This window comes from Triticum urartu, chromosome 7A (genome assembly GCF_056163025.1).
Source record: "Triticum urartu cultivar PI428250 chromosome 7A, HENAU_Tu73, whole genome shotgun sequence".
NCBI classification, from domain to species: Eukaryota; Viridiplantae; Streptophyta; class Magnoliopsida; order Poales; family Poaceae; genus Triticum; species Triticum urartu.
In genome coordinates, this window is record NC_141879.1 from 312863448 (window position 1) to 312875980 (window position 12533).

The 12533-nt window shown below is 44.1% G+C and overlaps 1 protein-coding gene across 15 annotated transcripts; it reads left to right on the plus strand.

The window, feature by feature from the left end:
• On the plus strand, positions 1-9294 carry LOC125520008 (uncharacterized). 15 transcript variants are annotated; one of them, XM_087536026.1, is made up of 11 exons: positions 1-858; positions 1012-1111; positions 2334-3233; positions 4035-5442; positions 5781-6017; positions 6141-6249; positions 7069-7292; positions 7555-7637; positions 7745-7775; positions 7906-8688; positions 8768-9294. In XM_087536026.1, exons 1-3 carry the CDS (start codon positions 513-515, stop codon positions 2602-2604), a joined length of 717 nt encoding a protein of 238 aa, XP_087392152.1. In that variant the 5' UTR covers positions 1-512; the 3' UTR covers positions 2605-3233; positions 4035-5442; positions 5781-6017; positions 6141-6249; positions 7069-7292; positions 7555-7637; positions 7745-7775; positions 7906-8688; positions 8768-9294. The 15 variants fall into 15 exon arrangements, 13 of the variants coding, with proteins under 13 accessions (XP_087392152.1, XP_087392151.1, XP_087392150.1 ...); XM_087536025.1 differs by having other exon boundaries at positions 7910-8688; XM_087536024.1 differs by adding an exon at positions 3449-3524 and having other exon boundaries at positions 7069-7637; positions 7745-8688.
• The last annotated feature ends 3239 nt before the right edge of the window (positions 9295-12533 follow it).

Sequence of the window (12533 nt, forward strand, 5' to 3'; positions counted from 1 at the left end):
TTTATTACCCCGTTGCAACGCATGGGCATATATGCTAGTATATATATATCTACCTCTCTACCTACTAATAATCCCCCTGTTTGTGAGAAATTAACCCGGAGTCCAGTAAATAAGTTAGAAAAACGTTTCGTATTTCTGCCAGAAAATACGAGCGACCACGCCTCCCACCCCATCTGGATCCGCCGCCTCCACGCCACCGGCCGGCGTCCTCCGCCACGCCATCCACCGCCGTGCCGTCCTCCCCGCACCGCGGCCTGCCTCCTCTCCGCCGTGCCCTCCTCCTCGCGCCGTCCGAGTCCTCCGCGCGCCGTTCGCCGACGCCGAGGCCCAGGCCAGCCCGCTCCGGGCCCGCGCCGCCGACGGCGACGGGCTGCTCAGCACGCTTCTCGCTGCCATGGGCAACGACCGGGAGGAGGAGGAGGACGCGCAGGAGGCGGGGTAGCGTCAGAATCAGCGCACGTCGGATCCAGCATGCTGCTCCTCTCCCTTCCCAAGTCGCCCTGGATCTCGCGATGCTGGAGGTGGCCGCGGTCGTTGCTATGGAGGGCTCGCCACCCGCCTCCGGAGTCCCACGTCCTCGAGATCAACGAGATTGCCAAGCCGAGGTCATCATCTCTCGACGGGCTCCTCCATCACTTCTGGTTTCACACAATGGCTGTGGGCTGCCTCTCCCTCTCGATCCTGCGCTCCTCCTCCTCCGGTTCAGGTTTCAGGCCGTGGCTTATGGTCGCCTCTCCATATCCATCCTTCCAATCTGGAGCACAGGTGGAGAGCCTGGCTGTGTGTGGCGGAGATGGCGCCCCGCATCTGCGCCCTATAAGCCCAGACAGAGCTCCGCCGAGGCCATGACCTCCACAGGTAACGATCTAAAAAAGGCCGACAACCCAATGGAACCTCTCCCTGTCTCTTTCTTCTGCATCTTCCTCATACTATCCACTGGAATCTTAGTTTTTGTAGTTAGCTAGCAGAGACTCAATTGCTGCATTTTTTTGCCTGTACATCTTCATATAGGATTCGATAGCCATGCCCTGGAGAGAGACAGCTCACAAATTAGTGCAGTTAACAAGAAGCAATTGAACCGAAGATCTTACGAGATGGCTTGCAAATCCAGGTGTCAAACAGAATTTCGGTAATATATATTATGTATACGGTACTTGGAAGGGATGCTTACCAGGTAAATACCACTTAAAATCTAGGTCCAGTAACTATCCAGTTGCAGATTCACTGCAAGTTTGTGCGACAGATATACATATATATAGATCAACTAGGATTTAGGTTTAACTCTATGGTACAATTGAAAGACTAGGGAGAAGAGGGTGGATTGTACTACCTGATTGCTTGATGTACATCCGAAAGAGATTCAGTTGCTCTGAATATTCTGATTTGCCACATGGTCGCCAGTGTGAATAGCGCCTTTAGCGATTTGTACAACAAACAGACCAAGCTCTACATAAAATGATTTTGTTTTCATGAGTGAATCTTTTAATGACGTCATTACCATCCCCTTTCCAACGAACAACATACAAGCTTTGTTCTCTGAAGTTTAAGAATAGTGCAACCATCTTGCCTTTCCAAAGAATAACATATATATTTTTAACCTTAATAGTGCAGCCAGCTAGCTGTAGTGCACTTATCTCTAAGCCCAGCTCCTCTTTAATCCATAAACTTATCCGTAACCAAAGGCTAGACGTATATTCAACGTAATTCTATTCATTGAGTTGAGTTTCTTACTTCAGTATGCCCTGGGGTATAGTAAGTTCCATTTTCAATGTTCCAGGGACCACTTCCAGTAAGTTTCCACTCGACATCAGCAGTAATGTCCACTACCTGTATCAGCATGGTTATCGCAGAAGATAATCAGGGCAAATATCATAAGCAAATTACAACTTTAGAATCTCCGAATTCTAATAGATTTCTAATATCCTTCAAAACATGATGTGTGAGCACTCTTTAGATATTCCAGTAAGTTCCTTTCTACAGGTGTTCTTACATCTCCTGAATGGATGTTTCTCTTTGCATTTCGGCCGCTCGGCCCACTTCCGATGATCCACTACATCATCACTGTTTGGTAACTGGTTAGATACTCTTCAATCTCCTTATAGAAAGGTCCACAAATGCACAATCAATAGATACATATAGAACTGTGTAAGTCTGAACATACATGTGGGTCAAAACATGGTGCGCTCCACCAAGCTTCTCAATCTTGTCCACCAGTTTCGGCGTATACCTTAGACTGAAATATTAAGAGGTTATCAGAACAACTACAGCGAATATAATCACTCTTTTCAGACCAAATAAGGAATCAATCTCATGATGGTTGATACTTGATGCAGCGGAGGATCACAGGTGTACTGCCAGCAGTTTCAATTTAACCGGGTGGTTGCCATCATCGTGAGACTACCAACTGGAGGAGCTGCAACGGCTCTTTATTCCAGCCGTATCCGATGCCCCGAGCCGGAACTTTCAGGTCACCTACAGCACACGGTGCTCGTGGCGCGCCGTTGGCGCCGGCGTCGGCAGGGACACGGGAAGGTGCTCGTTGCCGCGCTCCCGGAACCCCTCAAGCAGCTCATGCTCGTTCGGCCGTGCAGGACGGCGTTGTAGCACTATCGTTGGATGTGAATCGCATCAAAATCGGAATCAGTCTGCGCGCTAATGTGGCGTGTTTCCGCCTTTGCTACACTGTGATTGACTGATGGTTAGATCGTTGATGCTGCAGTCTGATGAGGTCTCGAGGTGTGTCTTGTGCTTGATTTTTGACGCCACGAGCTCCTGGTGAGTTTGCTCCCCTGAGTCATTATAGAGGGAGTGAGATGGTCAGAAGGGAGAAGAACAAAAAACCTTGCTGCCGGAGATGACATCCACACCATTTTTTGTGTGTTGGAGTGATTGAACCATGGCAATCAGAGCTGGCATATTTATTCCATTCTGTACACCAAGAGATTATGCTATTTTCCTTTTACTGAAGCAGTTATGATTGAGTAGTACATTGTTATCATTCTCAACAACTTCATTCATGACACCTTTGATACTCATGTATGAGAAAGAACTTTCAGTGATTGAGTTACTTTATTTGACTTTATGTTGTTCAGGAGGGGAGGCCGCAAGGCGGGAGAGCCAGTAGCGGCATTCTGTTTGGGGATGCGTGGATCTGGTGATGCTGGAGCAGGGGAACAGGAAACATCACATCCGCAACGGCGTTTCAAATAGCCAATTTACCTTTCTCCCTAAAGGTTTCTTGCTCTGCTGTCAGTATCACTGGTCTTGGGGTTTAGATTTTGTCAATATCAAAATCTGGGTACTTACCAGCAAACGAGTTGTTGATCTATTTACTTAGTCAAGTTCATTTCTGCTATGTTCTTCAGTCAAGCTTCAGCTTCTAGCCTTGATTAAATGGCAATGATATTCTCCAAAACCTACTAATGTCAGAAATCCTGCTACCCAACAGGATGGTCTGCCAAGTGATGTGAGCACTACTCAGTGTGTGGCACACGTTCATTAGGATTGCAAACAAGATTTGAGATGTAGGTCAAATTTTGGAAAATTATGGGTCTGCGGGTACAAAATTACATGTAGGCAATTTTACGGTTTCCTGAGATTAAAGATTCAAGCATGAATGTGAATATAGTTCCATGGTTTTTTTGCTGACAGGTTTTCTTATATTTACTTCTCTTTGTATGATATTGAAATTTATATGCTTACTTAACTGTTCAAAGATATCTGTTTTGTTTGTCGATTGGAAGTTACCACATTAAGCTTGAGTCTATGTGAATTGACACACTGTTTGGAACAAAATAAAACTTAGTACTGTAGTACAATTTGGTGGTTAAATTACTCCTTACCTCGACATTCTAATAATCTGTAATAAGGATAGTTCGCATTGGTCATGCAAGATCACTTGTGGGAAATTGGTGGCTTGCTGTTGTTGTACTTCACAATTTCTGTTGTTTCTGTTTATTTCACATTTTTTTATTGACTGCAATTTGCAAAACAGAAGTATTAGCATAACTGGAATTTCTGTTTGTGTTTTTTAGAGGGAACATCGTCTGATGGGACAGCTCCTGAATCAATGTCACATAAGGCAACAACATACTTGGAGGAGTTGAGATGAGTTGATCACATCCTCATTTGTCTTTGCATGTTGCAACAGGGGCAGTGTACTTTTTTTATAGCAAAACATTCCTACTTTAGATAGAAGAACTTATGGGGCACATCAGATGTACTGACCACTCCTTAGTCCCAAGAACGGGACTAACAATTTTTCTCAAGTTCTGCTGCTGTATTGTACAAGAAGTCTGTTCATCAAACTGCCTTATCAACCATTTGCTATTAACCCTCAAACATCTAACTTTTTTTTGACATCCTCAAACATCTGACATATTTCTTAGCAGCTGCCTTCTGACCCTCCCCTTCACCCTTTTCGGATAGTTTTGTTTTGCAAATACCCTTTCCTGATAGCTATGTCCCACCATCTGCATCAAAACAAGAGAAAGGGGCAGATGATCTGTTGGCCACAGACATTGCTTCCTGCAATTGACCATATTATTGATCAAGGGCCAGCAAAAATATAGAGATTTCAATTAATTTTACCGTCGACCAAGTAAACTGCAATTCGTGAGCTGGGACGATGAAAGAAGAAGAAATATGATTTAATGGCAAAAAATAAGTCAACAATGTTGTCTGATGTGCATGAGGATTTGGTACACGTTTAACATAAGAATATGTATGCCTTCAAGCCTAATTTTTGTGCCTTGCATGTTGTGTTCTTTTAGTATATATTTTTCTCCCGTTGCAACGCATGGGCATTTTTGCTAGTATATCTATCTATCCCTAATGCCTAATCCCTAATAATAAAGCACGGATTGACTCCGTGGGTTCACCGTCACAATACGCTTCTCCCCGTGAATTTATGCTTTCAGTTTTTTCACCTATATTATTTTCTACATCCGAGGTGGTACTATTTCATCCAAAAACGTTTAATTCCAGAATTTTATCCGTTCACGTGTGGGCCGCTTGCCCTGTCTGCTTCGCTGTCGCTGGTCCGACTCCCTCGCTATCATCGGCCCGTGTTGTAAAAAAACGTTTCGCTGTTTACTCCTCTCACCCATCTCCTTCTTTGACCCACACACGAACAAGCTAGGGCTGGAGCCGCCGCCCCTCCGGCCTGCCCGCCGGAGCTCCGTCCGCCACTCTTCTCCATCTTCTCCCCCCACCTCTACTCCCCCAGGCCCAACTGTGGTGGATGACATGCCCGCCGGCGCTCCATACTCCCCTCTTCTCCATCTTTCCCCTCGCCATCTCCCTCCTCACTCCCTGTTCCGCCCCCACCCCTACTGCTGCAGGCTCAACCATGGTGGTCAACACGGGGATGTGAGCGTGCACGGGCGGCATCGGTGGACAAGAGATGCGTAGAGGATCTCAAGTGCTGCAGACGCTGGCGAGGTGAGTGATGATGCTTCTTCCTATTGGCTACAGAGGCAGATTTAGGGTCAGGTTTGATTTGTTTGTGTTCCGGTAATTGTTGAAGGTGAGAATGATATTACACTGTTGATGGAGCGCAAGTAGCACAAGTTAATCATGTGCATTGCCCATTATTGAATATCAGGTTCAATGTTCTTGATTTCTTATTTGAGCTGTTACTCATTACTTTTTTAATCAGGTACAATAGTCAATGCATCGCTACTTCCATGTATACAATGGAAATAATTGTGTACACATATGCATTCTTCCAAATTGCAGTTTACATGGGGTAAACGATCATGTTGGTCTCTATGCTGCAGATATTCCAAAATAAAGGAGGCGGCTAGAGGAAGCATTGGAGGCCAAGTTCAGCAGCAACGGTCAGCTGTCGTCGGTGGCCGGATGACGACATCTGTAAAGGAATGAGGGTGGTCGGAGACCGACAACAGGGGGCTACTGAACTAGGCAAGCTACCATCACTCCATCATCCCCGGAGATCATTTGGTGATGTCTGCTGCATCACATTATGGACTGGAGGCGCGGACTGCCCCGCACAAGTAGGTTATGTGCTTGAGATGACTGAATGTCCGATAATACCATAAACCTTCAGCGAGCAGTGGCTCCAAACTCCATCCCCTGATCTCAAGATAGCTCTATTAAATCTCTTGATGGTATAACAGGGCATTGGCAGGAATTCTTGATGATTGAGGAAATTATGGCAGGCATTCTTGATGGTATATTAAATCTTGGTTTGATGGGTACTTTTGTGAAGAAACTATTGAGTCCCAGGTATTGTGATTCTTGCAACTCTTATCTTTTTCATGTTCTGCGTCTGACTGAATCTAAATTCTTTTTGGAAATACGCAGGAGACCTACACGCCCATATATTAAGAAAGACAGAAAGAACAAGTTTTTATGACTGAATCTAATGCATGGTTAAGCATTTCGTTTTCCATTACATCTGATCCGATTCCAATGCTTGCTTAGTTGTTAGGACAAATGAATCCAGATGGTTGTAATGAGTAATAAGATGAGCAAGGTGCGGGGGCAGTGTTGTGGCTAGAGTATTTTAGAGTCCAGATTATTGCTGCTACCTCTACTCTCCTCTGCCATTTGGTAACTAATGACAACGCAGCAGCTGCGTGGTTCACGGTTTACGGAATCTCGATTGCAAGTGCCTATACGATGTTCTTCTGCCCATCTAAATTCCACATGTTATGTGAGTGGTACAGCCGCATGAATTCGTGATATGTATTTCGGCCTGGTTCAAAGGAGCAGTCTGGCAATATGAGCATTTGTACAAACTATCTAGGACATCAAGTTCACTTGGGTCCGCTTATTTACCTACAAACTACAGATGAGACCCACTAGATCAATTAGTGCCATCTCCAGATTTCTATCATCATGTTGCTTCGTTTATCTGCATAAGTTCCACTTGGAGTTGCATGCATTAAACATAGTGTTTTTTTAGTGGGCATCAGACTTGGTTCAGATGGCTTTTGTTGTGAAAGAAGAGTTTGGTTCACATGTGGCTTTTGTTTTGAAAGAAAAGTTATCTTTCTAAAGATCTGTACTCTGAATCCTACATCTTTTGTCATATTTTTTTAGGCCTGATGAGTATTACACGGCATGAGAAATTCAAGAATTGAATGAGAAGAGTGAAGACGACTAGCAGGTTGGGTTCTCTAAGGAATGCCCATACGAACTCGCTATGGCGAGGATGATTCAATGAATGGACATGTCGATCATGCTCAGCCAGTTGCGCAGTTAGAAGTTGGAATCGAACCCGAAAAGTTTGTGGAGTCCGTGCTGACAACCCTACCAGCTGGGAGGTAGGAACTACCTTTTCTCCCTATTTTGATATGCAAGATTGAATATTAAGGCATTATTTGAAATCTATTTACCGAGGCAGGGACATGAGAAGAACTATTTTTTCTCCTGTTGCAACACACTGGCCGAAGGTTACAAGTGTGCAAACCCGTATTGTTGTTTATAAAGATGGAATTTATTAGTCGTTTTTGGCTATCGAATTGGTGATGCAATCCGTCCCCACATCTGTGTCTTCACCACTTTGTCCTCCCGCACAATCAGCAGAACAGAGCAGCTGCAGCGATTTGGCCATTCATCTCTTCGAGTGATTCAAACCTAGGAAGCCTGCTACTTGCGCAAGCAACATGGTAAGAAGTTCCGGTTTTCTCACTAATGCACCTCAATTGGTAAGGATAGATGAATGTCAGTTTGCTTTATGTTGGTTTTCTAATTTCTACATATTCCTTTCTTACAGACTCTTCCTTCAAGGAAATCTAATTATCTAGGTATATGGAAAGGAGGCAAATTATGTAACTATTTGGGCGTACTCATGCTCTGCTATGCAGATTGAGGAGAAAGAGTTATTTTATTGTGATGATGATTAATTTTTTCATCTTGTGATCTTCTTTGCTCAAGTCAGCCTACATATGTTATCTGTTTGTGTCCCGGAGCGCGGCTGCGGTGAGGGGCTGCACGGCGTGGAAGTTGGGGAGGAGGAGCGCCACGGCGAGGGTGGAGGCGAGCACGATGAGCGGCAGGAAGAGCCCGCCGTGGCGCGCCAGGGGGAGGGTGACGTCCTTCCAAGAGCGACCGCCAGAGGCTGCCGAGGCCACCGCGGCCGCACGGGCGAGGGACGCAAGAACGATGTGGTGACCTTCTTCGATGTGTGCCATTTTGTCTCTCTTCCTTGCGTCTCATGCTTTGATTTGGGTGTTCTTTGGTTTGTTCATATTATCACTACGTTCTCGAGTGACTAATCAGTGCTGCTAGAATATTAGAAAGATGTGCGTACAGATTTTTGGCCTGTTCTTCTTCATTGATGCAGGTGTGTAAGGAATTGGTTCGAAACTTCGAATAATGATTTTCTGTACAACCTATCTGCCTGAGTCCCATGCATTGATTTTTGCAACATTGCAAAGATCTATCTCTGTTAAGTTGATACCTCTTCACAATTTTAGTTATGAATGTTATACCAGTGTCCTTTTTAGCATCAATTCATGATTATTATCTCTTCCCAATTTGAATTTTCAATTTTCTCCTGTTATTTTGTTTGATGTTAGATTTCCTGTTGATGAGAGAGGAACACGAATATTAGTTGTTCAGTACTTCATGCAATGATACAACTACAATCTGCAGCATACTACTTGGCCTTGCATGTAGTCTGAAAATGATTCCCGGCCTGTATATTTGCCTATGGAGGTACTGTATACATGCTGCGTGCTTCCTCATATTTAAATTAGACATCGGATGTTCAGTATTTTCTACAAATTGATTGCAGGCATGCAAGATTGTTGAAGGGCAAATGTACTCTAAGAAGCTGAATGATAAACCAGGTTACCAACATATGTAGAGCTTCCTTTTGGGATTTGTGCAGGCCATGGTCTGGAGGACATGTCCGGTTCACTAACTCAATTTCAAGAAAACAATGGAAAGACAGAAAAAGGAAACCACATGAATTTAGAAATTTCAGCATTGTAGAGCTCAGTTGAAAAGGAAAACGAGATTTATAACAATCAACCAGAGTGGTGATTCGATTTTTGACAATTGGTACTTTGGTTGTGTGGTCGATGAAGACATGAGATTGATTTGGATGGGGCAGTAGGTTTGCTCGGAGAGGAGGTGAGAAGGACGGAGATAGAAGAAGAACCTTGAGATGATAGTGATATTGTTGACTCAATACTTTATTGGCTCTACTTTGTGTCGATCTTTCAGGTGCATGAATAGTAATTTGTGCAAAACTACGCTTTCCCTTGTCATTTGATAATTGTTTTTCTTTATGGTGCTCATGACATATTTTTTTATCTACACTTACCTCCTTTTGATCGAAGAATAAGATGTGGGTATTATTGCATTGCCAACTTAGCTGAACATTTTTTGAATTTTGTACGGGTATTGTACATGTTGAAGTCTGCGAAATAGATTAATGGTCGAGCGTGTTTATAAGTTATCAAGTCAGGCACATAAGTCTAGAAAGTAGCTAAATTTTCCTACTGAAAAGTAGATAGGTTTCTGATGTAAGACTCTACATAGTATACGTAGCAGGCATCTCAATTCTCTCATTCTTCATGCCTTGAGGCTGTGAAACATCTATGCTAGGTCGCCACACTTTAGCAATCTTCATTTGATGAGGTACATTCAAATTTGGTATGTTTATTAATTTGATGAAAAATTATCTTCTCTTAGATGGTCAAGGTTCTAGAGTTCATTGCTATGAAAAAAGGCATAGATTTTGGCTGGTGGGAGTGAGGGAGCTTAGCAGCATAGGCCACCTCTGCCGGTGTGAAGACATGCGGCCACATGTTGTGCATCAAGCCATGAATACACATGAACGCCGGGGCCGTCGTGTTGCCTCGGCCGAGGCCTGGTTGTTGGTCGCTGTTGTCGATAAGGACAACATGAGGCATGTGTCCGATGCACATGAGGATAGAACTCCTTTGTTAGCATCCTCTCATCGGTTCCTCAAAGTGCGAGCGCGTAGAAAGCATGATTACCGTGGGCACGTGTATGAAGCGTGGGTGGGGCAGGTACATGTGTGGGTGGGGTTAGGGAAGAAGCAGCAGTCGCTGTGGGCACGTGAGAAAGGCACAAGTGGAGGTGGGATGGGGGAGGGCGGGTTTCGTGAAACATGGTTATTGTGTTAGAACTCAGATGTATATAATAGTTTTTCTCCCGTTGCAATGCACGGGCATTTTTGCTATCCCTAATAATAAAGCACAGATTGACTTTGTCGGGTTCATCATCATAATACGCTTCTTTTTATGAATTTATGCTTTCAGTTTTTTCATATATGAAGTGGAGTGAAATCTGGATATGAAGGTTCAAGTCCAGTTCCAATCTGGATATAAAAGTGCTGTTCAATCGTCGAAAGTGATCTCTCTTTTGTTGTTCTCTTTTAGTCCGCTTTTCTTTTTTCTTTCTTTGGAGTCGGGTTCTTAAGACAGGACTGGAAATCGGGTTTTCTGAATATCTCTCTTCCGGAGAAGTCAGTTTGTTCGAGATCGAAAGAGTGCCCTCGAGAGACTAGACTGATAGTAACAGTAGTGCGCCTTCAGTTGAGGAGAACTGTTCACAAGCAGTGGTTATGAGCTCTTTCTTGTGGAGGTTCAGAATAGGTAATTCCTTCACTTCAGTTGCACTAGTGGATTGAATAACCTTTTCTTTAGTTCTAACAAAGTGCATGTGTTGTTGGTTAATAAAAACACGAGTTTCGATAGGCTGGAGGAAAGATACTATAAGTAGGACAAAGAAAGACCCTATAAGAGACCGGAACTCAATACGATTCAACCAATCAAAATTGCTTTGCTAAAGATACCCGTTCCGCTGTTCCTTTACCGGCAACAACTATTGAATAACAACCTTCGCTTTGCTTTCGCATCGGATCTCGGCATTAGCAAATCTAAAAATAGAGTAGATCCCGGGGCGTACCTAATGGTTTCATTGATTTGAATGGATTGATCCGTTGTACCGTTGTAGGAATCCTCATCCGATGTACGAATCCCGTGGAGGAAGTGGGGAAACAAATCCAATTATTTGATTTTGATAGGAGCAGTGCCGGTATTGAGGGTTTCTCTATCTCTTCACTCATGAAGTTAATACAAGTGAGGATTGATTTCAGTTATTCATATAAGAAATAAGAGGAATAAATAATCTCGGGGAAGACAGGCTTTCTCGCTCTCGGCACATCTTCGCTAGGGATTCTTCTCTACCTTCTTGCGTTGAGATGCCATCAACTCTTTCCTGGGGAATCAGGTCAATACAATACTCTTGGAAAAGCAAGCTATAGCAGATCCTTGAGTATAGAGAAAAAGGAATGGAGTTTCATTAGCTCTCTGCGCACATCCAGTATAATACCTTTGCGAGCCCCTACGGAAAGGGGTGCCGTGTTCTCTTTACAATGGGGGTGATCCTGGTTTCCAAAAGCTGCTGGTTGGTTGTATCTTTTTCTATTGGCAATCCCCAATCCGTTGCTTGTTCGTTACGAACAAAAGAAGCCGATACCAGTTCTGGTGTTTATCCAGCGGAGGCTCGTATCTCTTCCATGTGAGACCAGCGACCTCAGATCATCCCGGACTTATGTGCTGGAATAGCTTCGTTATGAGTTGAAGCAGCCTCAGCTACTATTCCTACTAAGGAGGAGTCGCCTTTTTCCCTCCCTTTTGCAATCCCATGTTGATGTAAGGAAGCTGCTTTAGAGTATTGGCAAAAAAAAACATTACATGCAGGTCCAGATCTCCTTGCGTTCGTTGGTGGTTGACTACCGGGAAAGGGCAGAATAGCAACAGTGAGGAAGCATACCACCCAAAGCAAGACGTGAAAACCTTCTTCGTATCCAAAAGCCCCTTTTAGTCTGTCTGGCCTTAGTATTTATGATACATAATCGCATCTTCTCCCCCTTTCTCGTATCTCCACGGAAGTAAGTACTGGTATGATCGGAACTAGTATTTAGATATATGTGACCCTCTAGCGGTTTGACTCCGTTGATGGTATACGGAACTTCCTTCCTGCGAAAGGTCGAGTTCGTAAATCAAGCTTGTAGAAAAAGCGAGTACCGGTATTTGATGGTGATGGTGAGGATGACTAACCTCGCTCTTGCAACCATGAATATTTTCTAGATACTACGGGCATATACCTTCTTCCGAAGGGTCCCCGTCCTATCTTTTTCGCCTTCCGCTCTGGAATCGACTATTGGTGGGTTGTAACGTGAACCTATGGATCTCAATGAACAGCTTCGATACCACAAAAGGATGGGCAAGAAAGACAACAGGTGTTGAGCCAAAGCCCTAGTTCATACACAATCATAATGTTGGTCAACCATCCGAACCGGGATTCCTGTTATTCATACGAAGGAACAAGAAAAGAAGAAGTATGGGAGAAATGGTTTTTGAGTTGGGCATGATGAAAGCGGGTACAATGGCATTACTTAGAAGCTATTATGTCCTGTCTTGGCTTTAGCAATAAGCTTGTGCGACTGATGACTCCCTCCATCCCTGGCATCGCCAAGACTAATGGATAAGGTTTTGTCGCATCTTAATCGAACCGCATGC

Coding starts and splice junctions, on each gene's coding strand:
- LOC125520008 (XM_087536019.1), top strand. CDS start 513: ATGCTGGAGGTGGCCGCGGTCGTTGCTATGGAGGGCTCGCCACCCGCC. Junction 859..1,011: donor CGAGGCCATGACCTCCACAG/GTAACGATCTAA, acceptor ATCTTCATATAG/GATTCGATAGCCATGCCCTG. Junction 1,112..2,333: donor GAGATGGCTTGCAAATCCAG/GTGTCAAACAGA, acceptor TACTTGATGCAG/CGGAGGATCACAGGTGTACT.